We start from the raw sequence: 27681 nt of genomic DNA, 5'->3' as shown, positions 1-27681 counted from the left end.
TTTCCCCCGCCCATTGGTTACGTCAGGCAGACAGGCCGGAGAACCAATCACGGAGCTGTATTCAGAGGCCGGCACGCGGAACCGGTCGGATCGGGCCAATGGGGGTCCTCGAAGCGGGCGCGCCCCAACCGGGCCGGAGAGCTGAAGCCGAGTGGGCGGTGCTTCCTCAGTCAGCATGTGGGCGGGGGAGGGCGGAGACCAGCAGCCGCAGAGGCGTCGACGGCGGCGGCGACGACGACGTTCCTCAGTTTTCGGGGTGGGCTCGGCGGCATAGGTCGGGCTGTGCGGCGGGCTAGGCGATCAGCGGCGGCGGCCTTAGGAGGGCCGCGGCGCCATGGGCGGGCGGTAGACGGGTTCGGGCCGGCGACGCGAGGTGCGGCGGCAGTCGTCTGGGCCGCGGCGACCTTCCGCGAAGCCCGGGGGTGGGGAGGCCCGGGGCGGGGGTCGTCCCGGGCTGCGTGGGGCCTTGGGGCGGGGCTCGCAGGCCGTCGGGGTGCAGGAGGTCTGGGGCGCCGCGAGGAGCCGCCGCCGGTCGCTGGGCCCCGTCGCCGGGCCGCTCGACGACGACGCTCCCGCGGGGGCCCAGCCTGAGGAGGACGCGGCGGCGGCGGCGAGGCCGCGGGAGGCCGCGGAGGATGGAGGAGCGGAAGGAGGAGGGCGAGGCCGAGATCCAGGAGCACGGGCCCGAGCACTGGTTCTCCAAGTGGGAGCGGCAGTGCCTGGCCGAGGCCGAGCAGGACGAGCAGCTGCCCCCTGAGCTGCAGGAGGAGGCGGCGGCCGCCGCGCAGCCCGAGCACAAGCAGCAGAAGCTGTGGCACCTCTTCCAGAACTCGGCCACCGCCGTGGCCCAGCTCTACAAAGGTGAGGCCCGCCGCCGCCATCTTGCCGCCGCCGCCCCGCCGCCGCCGCCGCCTCGGGGCCGGCCGGTCGGCGGAGAGCCCCGAGGGCGGCCGCCCTGGCCCTGCCGCCGCGCCACCGCCCCACCGCCCCGCCGCCCCCTCCTCACAAGATGGCGGCGCGGGGGGCGGGCCCGGCGGGCGGGCCGCGGCTGAGCAGGGGCCGGCGCTGGGGGCGCCCCCGTTTGGGGCCGCCGGGGGCCCGCCCGCGCCTCGGGCCCGGCTGCCGGCGCCCCTCGGGCCGGGAGGGCCGGGGAGGGGCTCCCACTCACAAAATGGCGAAGGCAGGCGGCGGGGCCGGCCATTGTGCCCGGAGCCGGCCTCGGGGCGGGGACTGGGAGGGGGCGCCTCCGGCGGGCGCGGCTCGGCCGCGGGGGGCTGCACCTCTGAGCCCCGCGGCTCGGCCTCGGCCCCGCCGCGACCCCCTGCCTGCCGTCCTCGCAGCGAGTGTGGGATCCCGAAACCCTGGAACAAAATGGCGAAACCTAATATGGCCGTTCGGAGTGATTGACGCCCAAATAACATCTCATTCTCTGTGTCTCTCCCTCTCTCTCTGTGTCTTTTGTGTTTCTTTTTTCTCCCCTGCACCCCTCACCCACTTTTTCAGACCGAGTGTGTCAGCAGCCAGGACTTTCTCTCTGGGTCCCCTTCCAAAACGCAGCCACCGCCGTCACCAACCTCTACAAAGGTAAAGATAACCTTGCTGCATTGCCGCCTGAGGGGAAGGGCAGCCTGCGTCAGGGCTTGAGTCCTCCGTTGCTAGGGAGGTAGACACCCCGGCCCTTTTCTGCTGCCGAACCCGGCCGCCGAGTGCCTGGAGTATTTGGTGGGTAGAGAGCTCCGGGGGTGGCCTGGCCAGAGCACGGATTCTCAGCTGGGGCGTTTGACCCCCTCTTCGCCTGCCTCGGGTATACTTGACGGTGGGGGGCAGTTTTGAACGTCATCGCCGAGAGGGGGCTGCTGGATATCCTGCCCTGCAGGAGACCGTGCTCCCCCTCCCCGAGTGTCAGTACTGCTGAGGTTGAGAAGCCGAGAGGGGTGCAGCTTCTCATCGCAGAAGTCGCCCAGGGAAGAAAAGGGTTTATGGTTTGGTGCCACAGACCGACGTGAGCAGCTCCTGGAAAGGATTCTTGAGAGTTAGGCAACTTAGACCAAGGTACTTTGGTAGCACTTAAGTGCGTTGAAAATCAGCTGATGGGAATAATCTGTGCGCACGTTAACGTACTGTTCTTCCCTAGCAACCTCGAATAATTGCTTTCAGAGCTGCCATCTACCTGATTGTATATTATTGGCAGGAAACGTGTTACCAGAGTTTGTGTCGGTAGATTTCTGCTTTATGATAGTGTTTTTTTGGGGCTAATCTCCCGCCCCCCAGTGACCGGAAGATCTGTAAGTAAAGGTTCTTGCTCTTTGTGCGTTCTCAGTAACCATGGCATTAGATTTTGTGTCTTACGATTTTGAAGATTTGGAAATTTGGATTTGATGTCTTTTGGGGTTAAGGTTCCTATGGAGAAAGGATTTGAATTTGTTAATCTTAGGAAAAATTTAATTAAATCAAACGTTTTGAAACTTGTAGAAGCTGCTGGTAACAGTAATGGACTTTGTGCACTTCAGAATTGTCAAAACAAGTTGAAGCACAGGCTGTGGAGTGCCTTTTCAGGTTCTCATTTTTGTGTAAGAATGTGCAAATGGTGGCAGCATTCTATAGGAAAAATGTCCCTTCTTGTGAGATTTCCTGGGTGGAATTTGCAGTTTTGGGGGACAGTAATTTGAAAACAAACTGGTGAATGGAATGTTAATTCTAGGGAAGGAGGAACTCAGTCTAGGCTTGCAAGAAAAAGGAAACGATTAAATGTTGTCTCAGTGGTCAACTTTGATTCTATGTAGGTGAGTTCCTTAAATTTTGATTTTTGAGTGAATTACTCTAACATTTATCAGTGCTTGAGGGTGTTAAGCATTGTCTGGAATGGCTCTTGTTTTCATCCAGAGAATTTTGAAATATTTAATACCTGTTTTAAAAACTCCTTTCTTGGAGTATAATTTGGATATTGTGTAGTCAGTCTTCTTAAGAATCGTAGCTCAAATTTGATAAACCTACATTAAGAGAAAGCATCTACCTCCAACCCAAGCCCGCGGCACCACTGATCTGATTGCTGTGTGTAGTATATAGTTTCTCACTTCCATTAGGTCATGAGTAGAGCTTTATGGTATGCGGTCTTTTGTGCCTGGCTTCATCCACTTCCCATGTTTCTGAGATTGATCCCTTGAGTTCATACTGAAGGTGTGAATTCTGCCCCTCCTTTTTTATTTTTTACTTATTTTTTGCTGAGTAGCGTTTTGTTGTGTGAGAGGTACTACAGTTCGTTCATTTGTTTGTTGCAGTTGCTTTTTGTTTGAAGCTGGGGGATGGCACCATTTTTGGTGCTTCTGTATGCCAAGTTCTTTGCCTAGGTCATGCAAAAATACGAATGTCCCCTAGATTTTCTGTTCAGTTTTTGGTGCTGTTGTGTGTTTTTATGGTGTATCCGTTTAGAATTAAAGCTGGCAGTTTTGTATATTGCCTTAGGTAAGAAGATGCGTTCAAAAGCTGAACTCTGAAATTATCCCTAATTTGATTACTGGATTTGAAATTACTTTTTGTAATATAGTTTCTGTTCAGAAGATTTAATGAGAGCGCTTCAGTTTTTTAAAAAATAAAATCACGTGATGTTCTTGGGTTATTGTATTAGATTGTTAGAACTCGTTGTATTTTGTGTTGTGTTACTGTAAAGGTAAATCTATCTTTCTTTACCTGTTAGGAAAGGTAAGTTGTGGTTTGTGGTATTTGGTAGTGTGGCAACATAGTCTTAACTGATTGACAGAGAAAGGATCATGCTCTGCAGAGCCTCACGTTCCTCTTTTTCAGGGTGAAGTGCTTGGGGACCAGGAATGCAGCTGTAGGAATAATTAGGTACCTTAAATAGAACTGGTACAATTAGCAAGGTAGTGTCACCAGTGCATGCAGCCTGGAGTAGTGGTAAATCTAAATCATCTTTCATAGCTCTGATCAAATGTTTACATGTAATTTACAAGGGGAAAGATTTGGAGGGTCTCTTTAAGTGGACACTGCTTCAGTATTTTATATGATGAAACACTAAAGCTAAAGCTAAAAATGGCTCCTTTTCCAGGCCGGGGACAGAGAGGTTGGCACTTGTACCAGGTTCTTGATAACCCCTAAAGGGAGCACATTGGAAGCTCAGAATGGTGGTAAAAGCTTAACTGAGGATCTTTTGATTGCTTGTGGGCTTTTTGAAAAATCAAGTGTTAGTGTGGTTTGGCTCGGCTCGAAGGATTTAGAGGAGAGTGAGTTGTCCCTCATCATGGACAGGATTCAGCAAAATGGAGTGTGTGGTTCCTTCTACTCCACTGAGTAGGGCCAGACTTTGGTATCCTCTTTTGGAAAGGGGAAGAAAAAATCTTGATGGTCGGTTCTCATCTCTACCTTGTTTTGGTAAATATAAAGAGGACGATGTTTGTTTAATTTTCAGTCAGGTTCTGTTCCTGGCCTGGTACAGTTTCTGATGTCTGCAACTGAAGAGGGGAGTGAAAAGTTACTGAAGTTATTTCAATCCAGCCCAAGTTCATGCTTAACCTGGGAAATACTGGACCACACCTAGTGGTTTGCTTCTGAAAGTCCTCCCTTCACCCCCCTGCATTTTCCTGGGTGCCAGTCGCAATCTGTCTCCTGATTCCTCAGTAGGAAAGTACTGGTCTCCTTATCTAATGCTAACTTTTTCTGTTTTGGGGAGGGGGGGGTCCTTGCCCAGAAGAGAGGTTGGACTGGTGGTTGTCCTGGGATAAGGCTAATCCCATGGGCCTCAATGGTGAGTCTAAAGTGGCTGCAGGTACCTTAGCTCTTCAGCAGAGCCCTTGAGCCAATGCTTGCTCTCACCCTACAGGGCTACTTCTCAGCATTTCCCTAGCTGACTTTTCTTCTTTAATGTTTTTGAGAGAGAGTGAGTGGAGGAGGGGCAGAGAGAAAAAGAATCCGAAGCAGGCTCAATTCTGTTCCCACAAAGCTTAATGTGGGGCTTGAACCCATGAACTGCGAGATCATGACTTGAGCTGAAGTTAGAGCCTTAACCTATGGAATCACCCAGATGCCCCTCCCGTTTATCTTTAAAATGTTTTTGTTTTTTTTTTTTTAATTTTAAATTTTTTAGTGTTTATTTTTGAGAGTGTGAGCAGGAGAGGGCCAGAGAGGGAGACAGAATCTGAAGCAGGCTCCAGGCGCTGAGCTGTCAGCACAGAGCCCGATGTGGAGCTCGAATCCACTAACCGTGAGATCATGACCTGAACTGAAGTGGGATGCCTAATTGCCTGAGCCACCCAGGTGCCCCTTAAAATAGTTTTTAATTTTAATTTTTTAAAGTTAGGTCTACACCCAGTGTAGGGCTTGAACTCATGACCCTGAGGTCGAGAGTCACATGTCTCACCGACTAAACCAGCTAGGTGCCCTTGTGTTGACTTTTAAAAACTGCATCAGAAACTTGAATTGCATAGTGAGTTCTATCATCTGTGTTGGGAGGTTTCTCTTGATGCTCTTCGGGGGTTAAAGATGTTTCTGGTTCTCCCCGTGAGCACTGTTTGCCCAGGGGGCATGTCTACTCTAGCAGTGCTTAAAGAAAGCCAGCACTGCAAGAATGGCAGCTTCTGCTATTGTCAGAGTTTGGATTTTGGGCTGTCCATACTTAGTTGTGTGGTTCTGAAGACAGGTAATGGAGGGAGATGCTTCACCATTTGTGCTCCTTCATTTTTTCCCCTGTAACTGGGGATACATTACCCATACCTTAGAGGACAAGATCTGAGTTTAGTGCTGGGGTATCTGGGGCAAGGTGAGTGTTGACCTTGTTGGTATTAAAGTTCTGTTTTTCAGCTTTTTCTGGCTCTGGGAAGTCCTTAAGATAAAGGGAAGAAATTCTAGGTTATTTTTTGCCTTTGCATTTTTTCTTTTTTTTTTTTTTTTTTAATTTTTAAAAATTTAAAATTTTTTTTGCCTTTGTTTTTGAGAGACAGCATGAATGGGGGAGGGGTGGAGAGAGAGGAAGACAGAATCCGAAGCAGGGTCCAGGCTTTGAGCCAGCAGCACAGAGCCTGACGTGGGGCTTGAGCTCACGAACCGTGAGATCATGACCTGGACCTAAGTCAGACGCTTAACTGACTGAACCACCCAGGTGCCCCATGTCTTTGCATTTTTTTCTTGTGTTGAAAAAAGCTTAGTGGAAAGTACTTTCCTTTTTTATCTTTCCCTAAAAGGACTAAATGTAAATTGGATTGGCAGGTGAGAAAAATAGCACGATGCCCTTTAAGTCCTTATTTTTGAGATATCTTGATGCCAAATCCTTTTTATAATATGCTGTCTCACTTCCGTGTAGCCATCTTAGACCATATGTGGAGTGAGGGTGAGCAGGATGTACTGAGAATTTGGGCCCAGTGGTGAGCAGTTGGTGTCTAAATCAGTGGTCAGAGAAAGCATGTTCTACTTGGAGATAAATAGAATTTCATCTCCTTAAAATTTGACTTTGTGGACTTGGTTTGTGACTCACCTGTAAAAAACCCATTATTGACCTTTGAAGCTTTGTTCAGAAACGCCTTAATATGGATTATTGTTCTCTAAGTCTTAAGTTTTATTTTTAATATAAGGAGTAGTGGCCTCAACCGCTAATATCCCTTGTGGATTCTGTCAGTTTTTGTAGAAGACAGTCTTTTTTTCCCTTAAGTTTATTTATTTTGAGAGAGCGCGAGCAGGGGAGGGGCATAGAGAATCCCAAGCAGGCTCCACACTGCCAGCCCAGAGCCAGATACAGGTATTGGCCGTACAAACCGCAAGATCAGGACCTGAGCTGAAACCGAGTCGGACCCTTAACTGACTGAGCCACCCAGGCACCCCGACAATCTTTTTCTTATATACAACTTATATATAAAAGGATGTTTTGGTTGCAAATAAAGCAGAAATTACAAGGCAGACAGGCTTCAGTGATGTGGGCATGGTTTGGCTCCTCTCTGGCTGGAAGGCTGAGGATAGGATGGATTTAATTCAGTCTGCCCTGCTCTCAGCTCTCTACACTGTGTGTGTGCACATGTATGTGCAAAGCACGAGCTTTGTTTTGGGGCTAGTTTCAGTTCGTTGGCAGCTTGCGTCTTCGGGTCACTCGCTGACGCTGACGAGCCCTGGCGCTTCTTTTCCGGGAGCTGCCAGCAGATGACTTCTTTCTACCGGCTCTTGGCCAGAGTTGGGTCACATGCTTAATCTGAACCAGTATCATAGGTACCGTTTGGGGCTGTGCAGATGAGATGAGCACTAAACCACGTGTTCCACCTCTTGAGTGAATGTGAAGAAAGCTCGCCCTAGAGCTCTCCAAACAGAAACTTTGGAATCCCTTTCGGAGAGGCAGGGTGAGGACCGGATGCCAGGCAGATGAGGCCACTGCATTTCTTCCCTGGCTCCTTTCCATTGTTGTGTGTGCTGGGTGAAAATTGAGTATCTAAGTAGCTACAAGGGAGTGCTTCTTTTTGGATACACTGCTTTGTTAGGGAATATAGGAGTCCTTTTCTCAAAACTGTTGGAAAAGGCTTTTATTTTGCCTGTAGCTCAGATCTTTGTATGTAATGAAACCTTTTTCATACTTATTTGCCCTGTGGCAGACTGGTTGGTTAGTGCCAACGCGTTTCTAAGTTCAGATATTTAGTCATTAGTATTCCTTGCAAATGTTACTTTGGTCTAGCAGTATGTTCTCACAGTGTGTAGACCCTCTAAGGAGAGTGGGAGACGGTTTCTCTTTGGTTGGGGAAGAACTGTGTCCCTTCACCTGACTCCCAGGCACGGCCCTCTGAGCCTCAGCTCCAGTTCCTTGTCTCTGAAATGGGGAGGTCTGCTCTAGCTAACTCCCATAAGGTTTGTGAGTGTCAAAAAGCTATAAACAGTGAGATTGGGTTAATCTTGTCGGTGTCGCAAGTAACAAAATTGTGCATTTGGTCTTCATCTCGGTAATCAGATGATTCTGTGCCTCTTGTCCCCTGCCAGTGGGGACAGGATTAGACCTGTAAAAATCTGGAATTCCGTTTCAGCTGCTTATATAAAACCCCCTTTTTTTTTTTTTTAAAGTATGAAACATGGGACATCTACCATGACTTGTCCAAGTCCATTTGTGTTTTGAATAAGGAAATAAATGTGTTGCGCTTAAAGGTTGGGTTGACATTTTGATGCCCTTGGGGTTTGCCTAACCTTCAAGCTTCTGGCCCTGCTGCAGAGGCTTTTTGGCTTCAGTAAAATAGCTTTGCACATGAGACTGTCCCCACAGTTTCTGTGCTCTGCATTTCTAGAATTTGGATGTCTGTTTGTCAAGGTTCAGATGTAGTCACAGCAGTCTTGGGCTGAGAGCCTTCAGAAAGCCATCCTTGCGCATGTTTACGGTGCTGCTGTTCACTAAATCAACCTGTGATGACGTTAAAATCTACCCTAGTCAGGCCTAAGATTCTTCAGTAAGTATTCATGTGTCTCCTGTTTAGTGCAAGGTATGATGGGAGGATTTTATTTTCAACCGAGCAACAGTTTAAAGTCCTAAACATAAGGACTGTATTTGAAATGCTTTAGGGTCAATCAATGTGACGTTTTCTGTTTAGGGAAGTAACTGAGATTGGGTTAATCTGGGTGGTGAGGTGATTGGATTCGCCTTGCAGGATATGCTGTTAATGGTACAAAACCAAATTGGGCCTGGCAGTGCAAAAGGGTGTACCTGAAGACCTTACATGTCATTTTTTGCTTTTCTCTTCCTGTACCTTCTAACCTGTAAAAGTCCATGTTTTAGAAAATGCCTCATATTTAGTGTGTTCTTGGTTGGTTCTGTTGTTTCAGACTCAGAATTTCTGAGGTGAAATAATTGGTCAATTAGGAAGACATTTTTTTTTAGTTGTGTAAATTTTAAAAGAGCTTCACGACTTACATAACTGTCTTTCATCTAAACCAGTGAATAATTGCATTTTCCAACTTTGTTCAAATCTGTGATTGAAGCATCAGGCCCTCCTTTGGGGGGCCTGGCTGGCTCAAGTTCGTAGAGCATACAGCTCTTGATCTCAAGGTTGTGAGTTCAGGCCCCATGTTGGCTGTGGAGCCTACTTCAAAAAAGAAAAAAAAAATCAGTCCCTTGCAGATCTGATTTTTGGGATTTCCTTGTGTTCTCAATCAGAACAAACCAAAATTTAGCTTTCTTCCCTGAATTGCCATTTTTTTTTTTTTTTAAATAACCGCTTCTGGTGGCCCCCTCCCTTTGGCCCTTGAGTTTTGTATCCAGTTTATGGAGACTTTTTTGGTGTCTGGTTTGCCAGGTGTACATTTACACGACTACTTCATCTTGGTTTGCGCTGTGCAGTCCTCTTTGCACTTGTTTTTTGTACTCCTTTTGCACTTCCAACTTTTCCCCCCTCTGTACTTCCAATTCTGGGCCTGCTTCCATTTGGTTCTTGAAAAATAAAATTTCCTCGCTCTGTTTGGAAACCCCCTTCTCAAGTTATGAGCTTGAGTATAATCATTCTTTTAGGTAGGGTGGGTTTGTAGAAACCTGGTTGCTTCTAGGTACACACGTATGTTTGGTGCTGTGGCATGGGACCAGTTTTCGCGCAAAGACGTGATTTCTCTGAAAATGCTTCCGGTGCTTTCAGAATCTCTTCTTTTTAGATCCGGCTTTCGCAAGGTCATCGTGAGATTAGCTTCAGTGGAGTCTTTAAGAGATGGAAAGTGCTGTAGTATCCTTCTAAATGCTGTTTATCTTTAAAATGAATTTCACGCTTGCTTTGTTTCTGATGAAAGGAGAAATCAGAAGCTGTTCGTTCACATTGTAACTTGGTGTTCTAGTATGAGATACTAGAGAAATTACTTCGTTCCCAAGCTGCTTTCTCTATCTTTAAAATAAGAATAATCTTCTCAAAGTTGTGATGGAGTTTACTTTTTTTAAAAAAATTTTTAAATATTTTTATTTATTTTTGAGACAGAGACAGAGTGCGAGCAGGGGAGGGGCAGAGAGAGAGAGAGAGAGAGAGACACAATACGAAGCAGGTTCCAGGCTCTGAGCGTCAGCACAGAGCCCGACACGGGGCTCGAACTCACGGACCGCGAGATCATGACCTGAGCCGAAGTCGGCCGCTTAACTGACTGAGCCACCCAGGCGCCCCTGGAGTTTGCTATTTTTTTTTTTTTTTTTTAACGTTTTATTTATTTTTGAGACAGAGAGAGACAGAGCATGAATGGGGGAGGGGCAGAGAGAGAGGGGGACACAGAATCGGAAGCAGGCTCCAGGCTCTGAGCCATCAGCCCAGAGCCTGACGCGGGGCTCGAACTCACGGACCGCGAGATCGTGACCTGGGCTGAAGTCGGACGCTTAACCGACTGAGCCACCCAGGCGCCCCTGGAGTTTACTATTTTTTTTTTTTAATTTTTTTTTTTTTCAACGTTTATTTTATTTTTGGGACAGAGAGAGACAGAGCATGAACGGGGGAGGAGCAGAGAGAGAGGGAGACACAGAATCGGAAACAGGCTCCAGGCTCTGAGCCATCAGCCCAGAGCCTGATGCGGGGCTCGAACTCACGGACCGCGAGATCGTGACCTGGCTGAAGTTGGACGCTTAACCGACTGCGCCACCCAGGCGCCCCTGGAGTTTACTATTTTTAAAGCGTGCTCCCATGGACAAATTCTTCCATTAAAAAAACTTTTTTTTTTTTTTTTTTTTAACAGGGATTTGTCATCTAAAGAACAGGCCTTGTTATAAAGTTCTGCTTGTGCTGCCCTCTTGCCATCTTGTTTAATAATGCAAATTCATGGCAGTTTGGGATTCCCTGTGATGTCTGGATTATTGTGTTTCTTTCTGGAACACAGCTCTTTTTTCTTTTTCTTCCTTTCTTCCCTCCCTCCCTCCCTCCCCCTTCCTTCCTTCCTTCCCTCCCTCCCTCCCTCCCCCTTCCTTCCTTCCTTCCTTCCTCTTTTCTTTCCTTTTTTCTCTTTTCTCTTTTTCTTTCCTTTCCTTTCCTTTCCTTTCCTTTCCTTTCCTTTCCTTTCCTTTCCTTTCCTCTCTTCTCTTCTTTTTTTTCTTTTCTTTTCTTTTCTTTTCTTTTCTTTTCTTTTCTTTTCTTTTCTTTTCTTTTCTTTTCTTTTCTTGGGAGAGAAGGAGAGAGCAGAGGAGGGGCAGAGAGAATCCCAAGCAGGCTCTTCCCACTCCATCAGCGTGGAGTCCGTTGCAGGGATCAAACTCCCAAACTGAGATCATGACCTGAGCTGAAATCAAGAGTTGGACACTTAACTGACTGATCCACCCAGGTGCCTTGGAACCATCTTATTTTCTTTAAACTTTTTATTTATGTATTTATTTTTGAGAGAGAGACAGAGCACAAGCAGGGGAGGGACAGAGAGATGGAGACAAAATCTGAAGCAGGCTCCAGACTCTGAGCTGTCAGCACAGAGCCTGACTCAGGGCTCGAACTCCTGAGCTATGAGATCATGACCTGAGCTGAAGTTGGATGCTTAACCAACTGAGCCACCCAGGCACCCTGAAACCATTTTCTTTAATGTCACTAGAAGTATACTCATGATTTTCTGCTAGCAGAGCAGTCCAACTAAAAATAAATTGCAGTGGCTTAAATTTCCCAGTTCTTTTTCCAACTGTATAAAATCATGGGAAGAGCAGGGATTGTTTTTTTGAAAACTTGGGCTTAGTATATACAGGGAGGGGTAGTACTTACAGGGAGACTGGGAGCCCAGTCGGAGATTTTAGATGCAAGGTCTTTTGGGAATGATTATGAATGATGGGAAACTTGGGGGACTGGAAGCGGAATCCAAGTGTATACTAGGGAAAGGAAGCCTTTTCTGTTTCCACTGTGCTGTTTGGTGTTGGTGTTGACTCGTCAATCAGAATTAATTTTTCCTCACTTCTAAATTGTTTGCTGCTGCCTTCAGTGTGTTCCCAGTTCTTGGTGCTGAACTGATCTGTAAGAGTGTATCCCCAAAATGACATGGTAAATGTAGGTGGCCTGAGTGCTTTGTAATATTTAGTTCTCTGTTGAATGATGTGATGCTCCTATTTAGAATTGTGAGAATTCACTCCTTTTATTCTTTTTTAAAGTTAATTTTGAGAGAGAGAGCACGACCAGGGGAGGGGCAAAGGTAGAGAGATTCCCAGGCAGTCTCCACCCTGTCATTGCAGAGCTCAACGTGGGGATCGATCTCACTGAGCCAAAACCAAGAGTCCGACGTTTAGCTGACTGAGCCACCCAGGCATCCCAGGAATTCACTCTTTTCTGAAAGAGTGTAGAGCTTAGTGGTTAAGAATCCTGGACTCTGGAGCAAAATTCGAGCTCTCGTATGTATTCTTACACCTTGGTAGAGTTACTCGGTGTAATTCACTTCCTTGTTTCCTCATTTGCACCAGGGGGACCATAGTACCATTTTCAAGGTCATCTTGGTATTTTTTTTTTCTAAAGTGAAGCTGAGTATAGTACTGATACACGTTGAATAACGTATCCATCAGAGCGCCTGGGTGGCTAAGTCAGTTAAGCGTCTGACTTCAGCTTAGGTCATGATCTCTGAGTTTGTAAGTTCCAGTGCCTTCCAGTGCCGCGTTGGGCTCTGTGCTGACAGCTCAGAGCCTGGAGCTGCTTCGGAGTCTGTGTCTCTGTCTCTCTTTGCCACTTCCCCACCCATGCTCTGTCTCGAAAATAAACATTAAAATAATTTTTTTAAAGTAATGAATAAAACTATTATTTTTTTAAGGAACAAGGCAGAAGCTCTAGGACTGTGTGATGTTAGCTCTGAATTTAGACCGTGAAGATTTAATGCCACGTATAACACTTGAAACATGGATGAAATACCATTCAGTTGACTAAATTACTGATAGATCTCCAGAACCCCAATCTTCATGATGCTCATTTTGGTTAGCTCCTGAAATGGTTTTCTCTTAGGAGAGAATGCTGCATGGCTCTGCTGATCATGATGTATCTTTTTCTTGTTCTTTTTTCCTAACAGAAAGCGTGGATACTCATCAGCGAAGTTTTGATATTGGAATTCAGATTGGCTATCAACGACGCAATAAGGATGTGTTGGCTTGGGTTAAAAAGCGCAGAAGAACTATTCGTAGAGAAGATTTGATCAGCTTCCTGTGTGGGAAAGTTCCTCCACCACGAAACTCTAGAGCTCCCCCAAGACTGACTGTAGTGTCCCCTAACCGAGCTACTTCAACGGAAACTAGCTCATCTGTAGAGACTGATTTGCAACCCTTCCGGGAAGCCATAGCTCTGCATGGTAAAGCCGTTTAAACATATTTCTTTGGAAAAGTGGTTAAGAGTGTGCCTGTGGACCCCTTTATGCATTTAGGTTTAGGTCCAGATATATTGTCTTGTGTTTTGTCTCTTATTAGTAACTAAATGCTCCAGAAATGTTTACGCAGAATGTAAGCTAAGAACTTACCTGGGCCATTTTTGAATGTTAGCTAGCCTATCCTAAAAAATGTTTTTAGAAAGTTAGTTTGAGCTTATCAGTGTCACAGTAACAGAATCTTGCAACGTTGATTAGAATTTATTACTTTATACTTCTTATTGTACATGTTTTCCTATTATTCTGAGTCAAACAGGAAGTTCTTGTGTCTTCGGAATTCTGTTATATTTCCAATTGCCTGGAGAACCTGGTTAGCAGCAGGCAAGTGAGGCAGGAAATTGTTGGGCTGTTCTCCTGGGGACTCCCTTTGGCCCTGTAAGTTACTGAGCGTGCCTGTCAAAGGTGAGAGTTGATGACCCAGGTGGGAATGGACAAATGTAAGAATGATTGATTTTCCTTATGTCTCTTGTCCCTTAGGTCCTTGATTTGATAGTCAGGACTGTCAGGACAGTCCATCACTATCTCCCCAGGCCAGACCTGCCAGAAGGCGGCATTCTTGGCCAAGGGGTTTAAGTATTACTGGAGAAGCCTGGGATATGCAGTCAACAAGTCTGTTGTTTGTTCCTCTCTAATACAGATTTCCAGATAGAACTGGGAGAGGTACTTACAGGACATTTAATACTGCTGTGAAAATAAAAGAACAACAAAGTAATGAGACTTAGTAGATACAGAAAAGAAAACTTGAATGGTGCAGGTGATTGAGCAGAGAGAAGCAATTAGTGAATTAGGTCAGGAGTCCTGTTAGAAGTCAACATTTCTGGGCCACAGTATAGGCCATCTAAAAAACCAAGTAACCTTGTAGTAAAAAGGGTGGAATATATATGCAGAGGACATCTATATCCTTGAAGCTTTAATGCTTATGTTCTTGTTCTCTTCAGCGGACCTTGATTCTTTACCTACAACCCTCATCAGAACCTGGGGTTGGAAACAGTGTTTTTCCCTTTTGATAGTTTGATAAGTTAAAAATACATCTGTTGCAAGAGAAAGTCCCTGATGTATGGATGCAGTACTTAGGACTGCCACTGTCTCATGTAGTGGAATAGTCATGCATCAGAACCTCTGAAACTCAGGCAAAAAAGAGGTCCATCTGGTCTTTGTTACAGAGTTCACATCTTTTACCATTAAGTTTGGAACAAATGATTGGAAGCGTGTGTAGTGTCAGGTGACTGTCCTGTCTGCGCATGGTAGGGCCGTATGCGGTTGTCTCTCTAAGCATTCTGATTTTCTTTATTGTCAAGTGCAATTTAAGATTCATTCCATACCTGTCTCGTTAAGATTTCCTTTTTCTCTGTTCTACTATACTTAAGAAGATAGTTTTAAGACACACAGATGCCACTCTTGTTACGAAATCTTAGTGCAGTTGTATACCTTGTAAAAAGGGCCAGCTTCCCCCTAACCCCTGTTTAGACTGTTCAACTTGTGGTTTATTATTTTCCTGAACTTCTGTTGGAGTTTTAGTAACAGTGTAGTTTTAAGAAGAGATTATTTATAATTTTGACTTAAGTTTAAATTGTGAGGTTTGAGAAAGTTCATAATTATAAAGCTATGTAGAAAAATAATCTTTCCCTTCAATAAAGTTACCCATTAGCACAAGTCCAGAATATAGTGGAGACTCAGTGTACTCTTTACTCTTACTCCTAAGGTTCATACCCTGAGTTTGTGTCTTAAAACAGTCTAGTAATATGGCCTCTTGAAAGAGTGTACAGAAACATAAATTGCATCGTGTTTTGTCCTATAGTGGTTTGTAGAGGACATCGATGTGTTGAGAATGCTAGTCTGGTTTGAGTGTTTACAATGACTGGAATGATTTCTAGTAATAGGGCATTGTTAACTAAGTTGTAAGGCAGATTAATGACCAACTTTGTAACCAGCTGTCCTAGTGATCTGATTTATTGGATAGTCTATAAATTGAAGTGAAAGCTGTTTAGATGATCGTTTAAAACATATTTGGAGACATCTCAATTAGGGCACATACTTGTCAGAATTTAGTTTTGCATATAATTTGCTTAACCAGATCTGTGAAATGTAATTGAAGTCAAATTGAAGTTCTTAGGAATCTGCATTGGAAGGAGAGTCTAAATTTATGAAGTTTTAGGGTATGGGGTGGTGGGGGAGGGGTGCATAGGAGAAGCACTGTGTATTGAAGCAAACTTCTTAAGTTTATAAACCGCAAACATGAGTGTAGGGGGTTCACACCATTCTATCCCTTTTTATAAGACAGGACGGTTCCCCCCCACCATAGTTTTTCTTTATCAGTTCCTAAACACCTGTACGAAGCACCCTAAATCTATCTAAAATACACATTTTTATTTGAAGAAAAATGGCAAAGATGTAAGGTACTTACAGTACATTTATTTCTTACACTGTGTGTGATAGTAAGATCCTCTGATTAGTACCTCATCTGCCTCAGACCGAACCCAATTTCAGTTATACATCCATCAGATGGTTAGCAAGCAATTTCAGTCAGATCTGCTGGTTACTGAAGCTTACAGAACATAATCAGTCCTGTGCTTTGTTCTGGCTCTTGTCTGCAGCATAGGTTGCTTTTTTTCTGAGTACCATGGCATCTAGTCATCTGGATCTTAAACTCACCAAGAAGTCCGGGAAACACAGGCTTGTGCTGCACGTGCAGCTAGGACCTGCCGCCTCATTTTTAATGTAACAGAAGATTTCAGATGGACCTAAAATCCTGGACCATTTTGGTGGTTCTCAGTCTCCCTTTCTGATGATGTGGCTTAGGCATGCCTTCTCATCTGGAGTTTTTCTTTTCTTTGGTCTTTTTTTTGTCTGCTCCTTCAGCCTCTGCCGTTTCCTCAGGTTCTTGACTGACTTAGATTTCACTCCCGCGGTTTCGAGCTCTCGCCACCTTCTGCAGGCTCCTTGCTTGCAGTTTCGCCCACTTCCGGTCTGCCGGGCGCGCGTGTTCTCTCCTGTCCACCACGCCACCCCTGCAGGCAGGGCTCTCACACAGGGCTTTACGCGGACTCCCCTTCCCGCCCCGTCAGCAAATACCTGGCTTTTCCTCATGGAGCCATCCAGATGCGTACATGGCAGATTCTGTGCTGTCTCTGGGAATATATAAATGAAGAGTGCTTCCTTTTTTACTGAGGCCAACACATACTTGGAAAATTTAATGTCCTGAGCATGGTTTGTGTATGATGTTCTAAGGGCAGAAAGGGACATTTTACAGTGCAGACTGGCTGTACGTTAAGGGAAGGCTCTTTGGAGAAGATAAACCCTGGGCTCTTGGAATAGCTTCCTGCTCTTGCTTCCTGGCCCTGAGATGACCCAGTTGCCAGTCCGTGTTTCCTGAGGCCACTGGAGCAGTCCTTTCTGTCTCGTCACTTGACTGAAAAATGACTTTTGTTGATGGAGAAATAAGTTGAAGTCAGAACCCAGCACTGAAAGGCCCTTCTGATTGGATCTTCACCGTGGGCCAGATATCTTAGCTATACTGTCTCATGTGTGAGACATGCTCATACTCTGCCTGCTCATACTTTAAGACTGATCAAATGCTTCTTCCCTAACGAAGCTTTCGTTCTCCCTTCTGAAGCCTTCCTTGAGCTGTTAATCTGCTCTTTCTCTTTAGATTTGCTTCTTTGGCTGTCCTTTCCAACATGGGGCTACCTTAGGGCAGGGCCTGGTCTTAAAGTTTCTGCCTTTACTAGAACCTGGCAAAGAACCTGGTGTTAGATGTATTCTAAGTTGAACAGAGAGTTCAGAGGTCTGTTATGTGAAAATATATAGTACAGTGGGTGCAGAGAACCTTTAGAAAGAGTTGAGGATCACAGATCCCCAGATGACTATAATAAGGGTAGAAGTAATGGTGTACCTTAGGAGAGCTACAAAGTAAACTCCTTAAATTAGAACATCCAAGACTTGAATGGGTTTTGAGGATGATGTACCATTACAGCTATTTTAGTGTTTACTTAGTGCAAGCAACTCAGGAGGTTCTCATTTGACCTTACACTTGCCCGGAGTTACTACCATTTTGTTGATGAAGAAAGGGCGTATCTGGCTGTGATGGAACAGATGAGTAAGTGGTAGAATAGGTATTCCGGATCTGCCTGTATACACACTCTTAACCACTGTGCCTCCATATTTGTGCATTTATGGTCCTTCCCCCATGGGCTTAAGGGTGGAGTGGGGTGGGAAAGATCCCTAGGCTTATTTTTCTTCTCTAAAGACATCAGAAAATACATGAATTTTGTATCTTGGGGTTTTCGCCATGGGTGAACCTTGAGAAGTAGGCTTGAAGGTGAATGGTTCGGGGCCTGTATTTCTGGTTTATTTAGTAGGAAGAATATTTATTTAGGCTTTTGTGTGTAGGCTACATTCCCGGTATGACCTTGGGCAAGATGGTTTACTTTTCCAAGGCAGTCTTCTTTGTAAGGTGTTAGATTAAATGAGAAACAAGCAAGGTACTTACCCTTTCATAATACCTTTTTACCTTGGGAGAAGCGGGATTTTCGGTTAGTTCTGAGTCCTGTGCAAAGAGTGCTCTCTTTGCCTCTGGGTGGCATTTTATTGCAAAAGTAGACCTGGAGATCAGGTAGCCTTTGAGGGTACTTTTTCCCTCCTCTTTTCAGTAAGGATGCCCTTTTAAATTGCATATATTACTCCAGAGGGGAAGGATAATTTAAAACTTACTGTTTATAACTTATGTTGCTTGCTAGGATCTTGCACTTTTTTTATCTTGCTATAAATCTGTGGAGTTAGTGAGGTTCTCTTTCTACTGGATGGACAGATTTTGACTTGACTTGCCCAAGCTAGTGTTATATCTGGAAAGCCTTAGATGAAATCTGGTCTCCTCCTTCTGAGTTCTGTTCATTATCATGCGGGTTAGGAAAGGGTCGAGAGTAAGATTGGGGCATACGTTCCTGGAAGGGGGGAGAGAGCTGATTGGGAGAAGGAGCTGGATATCTTCGAAGTCGGACTTCGCTCGCTCTTTTGATACCGACATTAAAGCCTCCTCACATCTTGTGGATGGTCTTTGTAGGTTCTGGCCCTGGTTCAGACTGTTCTGTAAAAAACAGAAACACTTGGTTTGTGTTCCAGAAGTCATTTTGATGGCATTCTTGACTGAAGTACTAGGAATTAACATCACTGGGCCTGGGTCGTCCTGTAGAATTCATCAGTTCAAACTCAGGCCCCTAGCATGCAGGGTGTCGTGTCATAATAGGCACTGCTGTTGCTGTCATTGGCATTTGGCTTTAGGATCTCCCATTGTCCAGTTTTAAGTTCCTTTGGTGTTTAAGATAGGAAGTTTTAAAAAGGCAGTGGGATGCTACATTCACCAGTGTAAGTACTGAAAGAGGCTTAGGCAACCCAGCATTTACATGACCCTGGAGAATTTCAAACAAAGGAAAGTTTGTTTTTTCAAAGAAAGCATTTTGTGAGTTAAGCCAGCAGCTCTTTTAAGTATTGAAGTCTGAAGTCTGAATCCTTTTTAGTTTGAAATCCTGCCTTTTTTTTTTTTTTTTTTTTTTTTGTGGCTGTGGTCTTTATGAGTTCTGATTTCTGCAGTTCATGTCCTTCCGTGTAAGGGGTGGTCATTTAAAGATAAAGTATATATTGTCATTATGCAGCCTTTTCTATTGCCCAGCATTTTACTGAAAGTAAATACCATGCAGTCTATTAGAGACTAGTGGTAGGGGCCTGTGTGATACAAGGAGGAGTTAGGTAATGTCTTTGAGGAATTTCTAGCCTGATAGATTTCTATGAGAGCATTTGAAGTGTTCAAACCTAGGCATTCAGATTGACGCACGGTACATTGCCTTCGGAGTTCATAGACTCCATTTATGGCTACTTGCTTTTTTTGCCTTTAGTCTTCTCTGGGCTACGTAGATGGTGATTCTTGTTCTCTTAAATCATTAAGTTGCTTGACAGATTCTTGGACATGGAGAAAACTGGGTGTAGGGCTTTTCAGAAAATTGTGTAAGGTCAGGTAGGAATTTAACTTAGGAAAAATGTAGGGCCTATTCCTAGTTTGTCATACTCAGGGTATAAAACTGATACCACCTTCTCCTAGGGTTTATGGAAAGCTGTGATTCCAGGCAGCTTGAACCAGTAGGGTTTTCGTACTCCTCTGAGCACAGGTTTTTGTAGCTTTGGTTAATTTGGTCAGCACATCGTTTGGCCTGTGTGCTCTAGAGTGGTACAGAAGGGAAGTTAGGAAATTCCAGTGAGAGCAAAGCTTCTTGATAAAATTTCACCTGAGATCCAGTACATTTAAGAAGAAATTAAGTAATTGTGCTTGGTTCTGTCTCTTCCTTAATGATTCTTGTCCCCTTCCATCCTAGAGCTAAATGTTTAGAAATATTCTGACCGCACCGGTGCTTAGGTTAAGCGATTTTACACTGGTGGAGTAGTGTAAAGGAGACTCTTGTAACACTGCAGAGGACTAACTGGAAATCCATGCACCTGTCAAGGTGCTCCCTTCTCTTGCCCACACTCCCTGTGCAGCGTGTGGGACAGTGCTAGAGACTTACTGTGTGCGTGTCTGCATCTTCCTGAAATAACAGAACTGTCAGTAGTTATTTTAACAGCAAAATATTTTTTAAAAAACTTATTTGGAAATAAAGATGTAAGAGATTTAATGCACCAAAACAATCGCCTCTCTTAAATGCTTAAAAAAATGATTATTTCAAAGAAGCTTCTTTAATTAAAATTCATCTCTGAAGGCTGGAATCTCTAAATTACGGCCTTTGTTCAAACCAGCTTTTGGGAATGAGGAAAACGAAGGCAATTAACAGCATTAAAATTTTTGATGAAAACTTGGCATTTCTTTATGTTAAGATTAGATATTAGCTGCTGAAGTTTCTGGGGTAGGACTTCACTAAAGCTACCATCAATGATACAAAATTGTTTGGAAGTTGCAGGAAAATTTTCTTGGACAGTTTTTCATTGATGTGAAAAAGGAGTCCATGCAGCCATGCCTCAAAGCCAGTTCGTGCACCTAGTACTTAATGTCCTCTGGTAGTTTACGAAGCACTTGAACATTTGAATTTAAATTTTCCACTAGTCTTCTGATTTACGAATAACATTCTCTTGGAAAGTTTGAAAATTTCCGAAAAGTAAAAAATTCAGTATCTTGTTATCTGACTATACAGAGATAACCACAGTTAAATGTTTGGTGCATTTTCTTTCAGTCTTTTTTTTTCAATGTATAAATATTAAAATTATTTCATAGTTGAGATCATACTGCATATATGGTACTGTATCTTTTTTTCATTTTAACGTCGTGAGCATTTTTCCCATGGCATTAAAATTGTTTTTGAAAAACTGAAAGCATTGGGCTGTCAGCATAACTGAAAATGTTTTCTTGGTGTGACACATGTATCTTTGTAATTGGTTTGATTTAGTGTGCTTTACTTCAATAAAAATTCAGTATTACAATTTACATATTGGGGTGGGGAGTGGTATCTACTTCAAATTACTAAAATCTTAGTAGAATTCTTTTTTCAGTGATTTGAACTCCTTCCTTGGTGCATTTCAAACACGACATTTACACACAAGTGCTTGCTTGCTTCAAAACCTCAGAACACCACTTTGTGCACAGGGAGCTCTGTCCATTTGAATAGTGCAATTCATTTGAAATGCAAGAATGCCAGTTTCCTAGGGTTCCAGTCAGGAAGTTCTCACTTGGTTCAAATTGTGGGGATTTCAAATCCCCTCTCATGCTGCAGATGAAAAAAACTGGTGGAGCGTATCTGCCGAGCATTCTGAGCCTGTGCTGAGTGGATCGACAATGAGAGTCCTCCGCCTTTTCTCCTCTGGGGCTGGCCCTCTGCTCTCAGTCTTAGGGAGTTGGGGAGCAGGTAGAGAGTGTAGAGGCGGCCTCCAGGCCACGGGCTGCTGGACCGAGGAAGGGGGGGGGTGCATCGGTCTGCATTTGCTCTTTCTGTGCCTATATGTGATCTAACTATGTGCTGGTAAACTGGAATTACATGTAATTAATTCTGAAAACAGGATTATCTTATTATCTGAAGCATGAACTTGGTATGAAAATAATAGTTATGTGCTGCTCTTAACATTTGACCATGTAACCTAGATACCTATAACCTGGACTGTAACTGTTTTAGCTCCAGTGGGAGCTTTCTTTTTAAAGTATGATTAAATCATCCTAATCTTTTTTTTTTCCCCTCCCTCCTGCACTAATCATTTAAAACGAATGCAGAAACTTTAAAACTGCTAAGTTTATCTTGTATTAAGCAATGGAGACTTTTCTGTCTAATCATACTACTTGTTCTGCTTTTTGTCAACTGATACTCCCATAGCCCTTTTGAAAAAGTGTGTTTTGGTAGAAATTAAGTTGTATGCCCTCGGGCTGTACAACTTAGTTTTTAGTTCTGAAGCATGTTCAGACTCTCTGTACTTGTATAGGCCTGATTGTTCATGTGGCTTAGCTAAGGTTTCCTGAAGCATCTTCCAGTAGCTGTCATTGGTTTGTAAAATAAAATTTGGGCTGTTTAAAATATATATTTTTTGGTTGTTAATCTTAATTTTTTTTTTTTTTTTGACACGAAAGTGTTTTTGGGGAAGATTTTCAGCTAGTTAAATGTTGAAAAGAATTTTCACTGCTGAGAGTAGGTAGGAGGAAGCTCATGTTGCACATTGTGGTTGCACTTGAGCTGCCCAACTAAAGCCCCCAGTCATACACTCAACAGAAGAAAGATGGCAGTTGCCCAGCAGTTACTGGGGAATTTTCAAATTGACCAAATTGATATTTAATGTCTCTTCTTTTTCACGGAGAATAGCAGTGGAAACAATAGAAGTGTTTGCTTGATGTGCCTGTTCACTTCTGGTGGAGTATTCTGTGAGCCTTGGGTATTTGTCCTTAGGTGTTAATAAACATGTTGCTATGTTAACAAGAGGGGTTCAGGGTGGGGGGGGGTTGTTGAGTTCTTTTGATGGTTTCAAATGATAAAGGGGATTAATTACTGAAGTTAGCCCAGTTTCGTGCTGAAGGCCTACATTTTGCAGTCTAATTATCTTAGGACTTCCTGTATTATGAACCAGCTATGAAAAGGTTCTTGTTTTAATTTCACGGACACCTTTTAGTAGTTTGTTTCAGGCCGCTAGGTTGGAAAAAAGAAAGCACAGCACACAGAACTTGGGGGAAAAAAAACATGCCAGCAATTTGGGAATAACTTGAGTTTTTAAAAACTTGATGGCAGAGATTTAAGAGACAAGAGCCACCTGGGTTTATTTCCTGGCTTTGGAGAGGGGATGAATGCCAGCAGGTTTGGGTTTCAGTGCATTTCAAAATGGATAGACTTTGAAGCACTCCCCTGTTTGCAGAATTGAGCGAATGCTGTGTGTGAGGCACCATGTACGTTAGATGGAGATGAAGCTACACGATTGTACCGCGTTGCATGAAATGAGCTCAAAATGTTTCTTTCCCTTTTATTTATTTTTTAATAAACCTGCATGGCCTGAGGAAGAAGCAGCGTGTAGCGCCTTTTTGATGTTAAATGGGAGAGGTCCAGCAGGCAGTTAGAACTGTGGATGGGCCCATGTGCACAGGAGAGATCCCCTGTGCTGTGGAAAACGATGCCCGTAGGTAAGCTAAGGGGTAGAGGACACCACCCTGCGTGGCACCCAACTTGTCCAGTGGAAGTGAACCCTGCAGAGGCCACTGAGGAAGGAGCTGGCGGGCTGCGGACAGGAAGGAGTGGAGAGTTTCAAGCAGGAGGGAAGCGGAGCCAGCCAGAGACTAAATAGGAGAGAGGTGGCAGAGTCAGGAAAGGAGCCTCAGGGCAGAATAGGTGCCGGAGGAGCTGGGGGCCAGGCGTCAGCAGGTGTACACGGTGGAAGAGAGGCGCTGGCCAACCTACCAGAGCTACTTGGCCATGCGCATCCGCTCTCCCGGTGGTGTGGGAGCACGAGGCCTGAGAGAGGCCAGGCGCACACCCTGTAGCCGCTTCATGCTAAAATCATGTTGACTTGAAGAGTGTAACAGTCAAGGGGAACATGAGATTGTGCTTAAGTTTTGAGTCGCAGCTCTTGCTTACTAGCTGTGTGACCTTGGGTCGTTACTTAACCTTTTAACCTCCATTTCCCATCCGCAAACAGACTATACGGATGTCGTAGGATCACTGTGAGGATGAAAATTAAAAGTACTTAACGTAGCACCTGCCTCACACAGGAAGTACTCCCAAGATTAGTGCCTCTATTATATTTTTTTAAATAGGCACCAGCCTTGCAATGGCTTAGAGCTAAGGAGTGCCGTGCCCACCCTTCCTCGCCACCAGTGGGAGGGAGGACGCATCTTCCACAGGCAGAGCAAGGAGGGGGCTGATGGCTACCAGGTAGGGAGTTTGAGAGCAGGAAGAGGTTTGGGCTGCAGAACACAATCAGCATAAGGGAGGCTGTTGAGGCCTGCAGCCTGAGAATGTTCACAGAGTATTTGTAGAGTCAGAATAATGTCAAAGTTGATGTGGTAGAAAGAATTTTTTCTCAACATTCAAATTTAAATCACATTAACAGTATAAACTAGAATGGGCCCCTACCAGACCAACCTCTAAGCTCATTTTAAAATCTGAGAAGTTCTGTTCTTTGGGAACATGGAGTATCCTAGGTCATAGTCTGTGAAGTTAGCCAAGCAATAACAAAAACCCTGTGTGAGGCTAGAATAACGTAAGGGGAAGTTCGTAAGGGAAATCCACCGTTCGTGATGTTAGGTTTTCAAATTCAACGCTGTGGTTAATGTTTCCTGGCGTCTCTTGGGCCTTTCACAGGTTCATCCTGAACATTTCAGAGTGGAACATAATGTTTGCCTCCTTAACTGTTCAGGAATCTGAGGGATGAGTGTCCAGCGTTGGGTGCTGGGTCTATTCTGGATTTAATTCAACCTTGAAGGCAGCAGGATTTTTTTATACCGCCATAGGCACTACCTCCTTCTCAGAGGGATCATCCATGATGATAAGTGAGGTTGTCCCGAGGAGACCAATCAAGTCCAGACCTTGGGCGATCGTATAGCTTGTTTCATCCAAGGGCAGACTCACTTTGTGCTTGAGGTCCCTGTGTACTTTTTCAGTAGTGACCCCTTTTTTGGGCTGCAGCATGCACGGTTTTGGATGATCATTTGGGGGAAGTTGGAATGAGCCCACTCAGACCTAGAAATCATCGCTCCCCTTCGTGCACATACACACACTATAGGGGGATCTATTGGGGGTGGTGACTCTGGATAACCAAAATGTCCTATTTAAAGCATGCGCTTGCTGTCCTCAGCCATAAATTATAAGCAGTATATACCCAGTAGAGTAGACGGGAGGGTTTTGTGATCTGTGTGTCCACCTTACACGGTGCTTGCGACAGAATATGCTTCCCAGAGTTGGTAATTACCAATATTGTAAATAGTGGTAGTCTTCCCAATGAAACATCTATGCCAAAAGCCCGACGATTCGTTTTTCCAGAAGAAAACATAACTGCCCCCTGGTGACTCCTTAAGAAAACAGGCAGACCTCCTTTGACACTATGAAACATTGAAAGTAAAGTGGGTTGCTTTCAAGAGGGTTAAATAATCGAGCAACTCTAAAACCTTTTTTCTTCTTCCTAGGTCTTAGTGGTGCAATGGCTAGTATAAGCGTGCGTTCGAGTACCCCAGGCTCTCCTACACATGTAAGCAGTGGATCGAATGCTAGTCGAAGGAGAAATGGACTCCATGATGTCGATTTGAACACTTTCATATCAGAAGAAATGGCACTCCACTTGGACAATGGTGGAACTAGAAAGCGTACCTCAGCCCAGTGTGGCGATGTCATTACAGACTCACCAACCCATAAACGCAACAGAATGATCTAAACTACAGACATTTTCACACCCACCATGCTGCTTGAAAGCCACTCGATCCTCCACATATACTCTTATTGCAAAGGAAACATGAGGCCATCTTCCCTTGTTCACTGTTTAAGACAAGTGAATTCTATAGTGGTTGCCATAAAAGGAAGCTCTAGGTATTTACAGTAGATGCCTCTTGTAACCATGGCTTTCTTAAAACTATAATCCTAGCAGAGGACATCAGACATTGTGTAGTCATTAGCAAGATCATCATAGGCAAACATATTATCCGTTCCAAGGCTAAAAGTGACCTTAACTGTATTTATTCTCAAAGGGAAAGGAACTATCAGATGTTATTTGGTTATATAGAATGCTTCCCCCACCCCCTCCCACCCCCACCCCCCTTCTTCTTCTTTTTGGTCCATTTCCTGCTGCGTTGAGTATTTTGCTTCAACAGTATTGCCAGGTTCCTAAAATGATCTCAGACCCACGATTTGGCTTCCTCGTCAAATCTGCAGGCTTCCAGTTTTTGCAGCGGCCCTGTACCGTGCACCTGGTCTCTCTGTAGTCCACAGTGTGCAACTTCTGATGATGGGACTGTGCCCTGGTTTTAGTTTTCCAAGCAGTTTCTAATTCTGGTGATTGTGTGATGTAAAGAGGTGCTATGATGGTCATGCAATTAATACTTAATATTGAATCAATACACAGAACTTTATTGGATTCACTGTGTGTGTTAGCGCTCTAAAAGTAGCAATATGATTATTAAAGTGCCCCCCCAGATTGACCCCGTAGGCTTAAAATACTCCTGTTTTAAGACAAGTACTACTTCCCATGCAGGGTACTGTTCCTTATGGTAAATGTAAACTTGTAGACTGCATTCAAGGGGGACCTACAGTAGTGAGGTCATAAACTTGGAGGATGGGCTTCCTTTTTGGCTCTGCATTAGCGAGAGGGAGATGGATGGTGGGGGAGGGTAGGTATTCCAGTCTTTTGTGTCCTTTTCTATCTACATTTTTCATGAATGCCCTACTTTGTGCAGTTTTCCATTGGAGTTGGTGGAAGATAAAGGTCTTCGATCTGCCAATAATGTGATCGCAACTTAAGTAGCAACCCCCCCACTCTCCAGTCCCCCCTCCCCTAAAGAGTGCAGTTTGGAATCTCATTCTGGAAAAGATGGAATCGCATGGAGGCTTCTCTAGATGTTAGTTAGACCTAAATAAAGGTTCTGAGTAGATTCCTCTTTTGGTCCCTTATAAGACCTCTTGTAGCCACAATGTTTTAGAGCATGCTTCACCTTCATTTTTAATATCTTGAACTGAATGATAGTCTTTTTTAGATGAAGAACTGATGTCAGCCTGCCAGGTACTGTAATTTATTCTATCATATTATTATGTTATATATCAAGTAGGACAGTGAAAATGTTTCCTTGCAAACTTGTAGTCCAGTATCAGTTAACTTCCTGTTTTTATCCTTAAAAGACCACTGCAAATCAGTGGAAGGGTTTTTCCAGTAATTACTCACAGCACTTTGTTAAAGTTTGCAATTCCTTCAGCCATTTAATAATATCTTTCTGTGAAGAAACTTTGCTAAGTTAACCATAATATTCATGGACTGGGTGGGAGGTGAATGGAATGTTAGAAATGTTCTGTATTCGTATAGATATAGCCCTATTTAAAACAAAAAAAAAACCCCAACAGAACAAAAGTCAATTCCATAGTAAAACTTAGGACTGAAAGTGAGGTATTTGAAAATTTTTGCAAAAAGTGGATCATTCTTTTTTGTTTGAATATAATAGCAGGAAGAATTATACCTGAAACAAACGAGCCTGTGTCTTAGGAATACTTTTAAGCTTCCCTTTGGAATATGCCCAGAAATGCATTTGGAGTTACCATTGTTTTTTTTTTTTGTTTTTTTTTTTTTTCCATCGTTGTAAATTTAGATTCTGGAATTGGCGTTTGGTGTGGTGTGAAGCGTAGCTCACAAGTGGCCAGACCCCCTGTTCCTGAAGGATTTTGAGATTGAGGAACGCCTGTATAACCCTCCCTTTATGCCTTGGTTCTCTAGTTCCTCCTTCCGAAGAATAACAGGTTTTTTTAAATTTTTTATTTTTGGTTGTTTTTTGTTTTAGTTGGTGCTCTGACGCTGAATCTCAGTACCCTTTACTCTCGATTGTCAAATTTTGATAAAACATGTGCCATTTTCTTTGGTTAGAGAAAGCAGGTCTTAATGTCTGCCAGAACACGATTTATATGCCTTATTGGCTCCATTAAACTTTTTAAAAACTTTAGCATTCGTTACTTTTTTCCACTGCATTGAATCTCAAATGCGATTTGTCAACCTCCTCGTAACTCCCCCCACCCCCGCTCTGTGTCCCCTGCTCTCTCCCGTGCCCCCTGAGCACAGAATAACTCTTCACATTTAGGAGTAGAAAGGGAAACGATTTCTCTCTCATAGGAAAACTTAGTTCTGACTGCTAGAATTTTGAAGCCTTTGATTGTGCCATTTTAGATGCAGACAAATCATGGAAGATTGCATATTGTGTGGTAC

General features: G+C 44.2%; 1 protein-coding gene across 1 annotated transcript; it reads left to right on the top strand.

Annotated features, from left to right (window-relative positions):
* Nucleotides 1-200: 200 nt before the first annotated feature.
* HAPSTR1 (HUWE1 associated protein modifying stress responses) lies at nucleotides 201-27421 on the top strand. The gene is made up of 4 exons (XM_086691314.1): nucleotides 201-861; nucleotides 1504-1584; nucleotides 12943-13218; nucleotides 24914-27421. The coding sequence occupies exons 1-4, from the start codon at nucleotides 636-638 to the stop codon at nucleotides 25156-25158; spliced, it is 828 nt and encodes a 275-aa protein (XP_086547440.1). The 5' UTR covers nucleotides 201-635; the 3' UTR covers nucleotides 25159-27421.
* The last annotated feature ends 260 nt before the right edge of the window (nucleotides 27422-27681 follow it).

Source organism: Puma concolor, chromosome E3 (assembly GCF_028749965.1).
Source record: "Puma concolor isolate L17-30 chromosome E3, mPumCon1.1.hap2, whole genome shotgun sequence".
Lineage (NCBI taxonomy): Eukaryota > Metazoa > Chordata > Mammalia > Carnivora > Felidae > Puma > Puma concolor.
The sequence above is the reverse complement of the archived record's forward strand: the minus strand, read 5'-3'. Positions and strand labels throughout refer to the sequence as shown.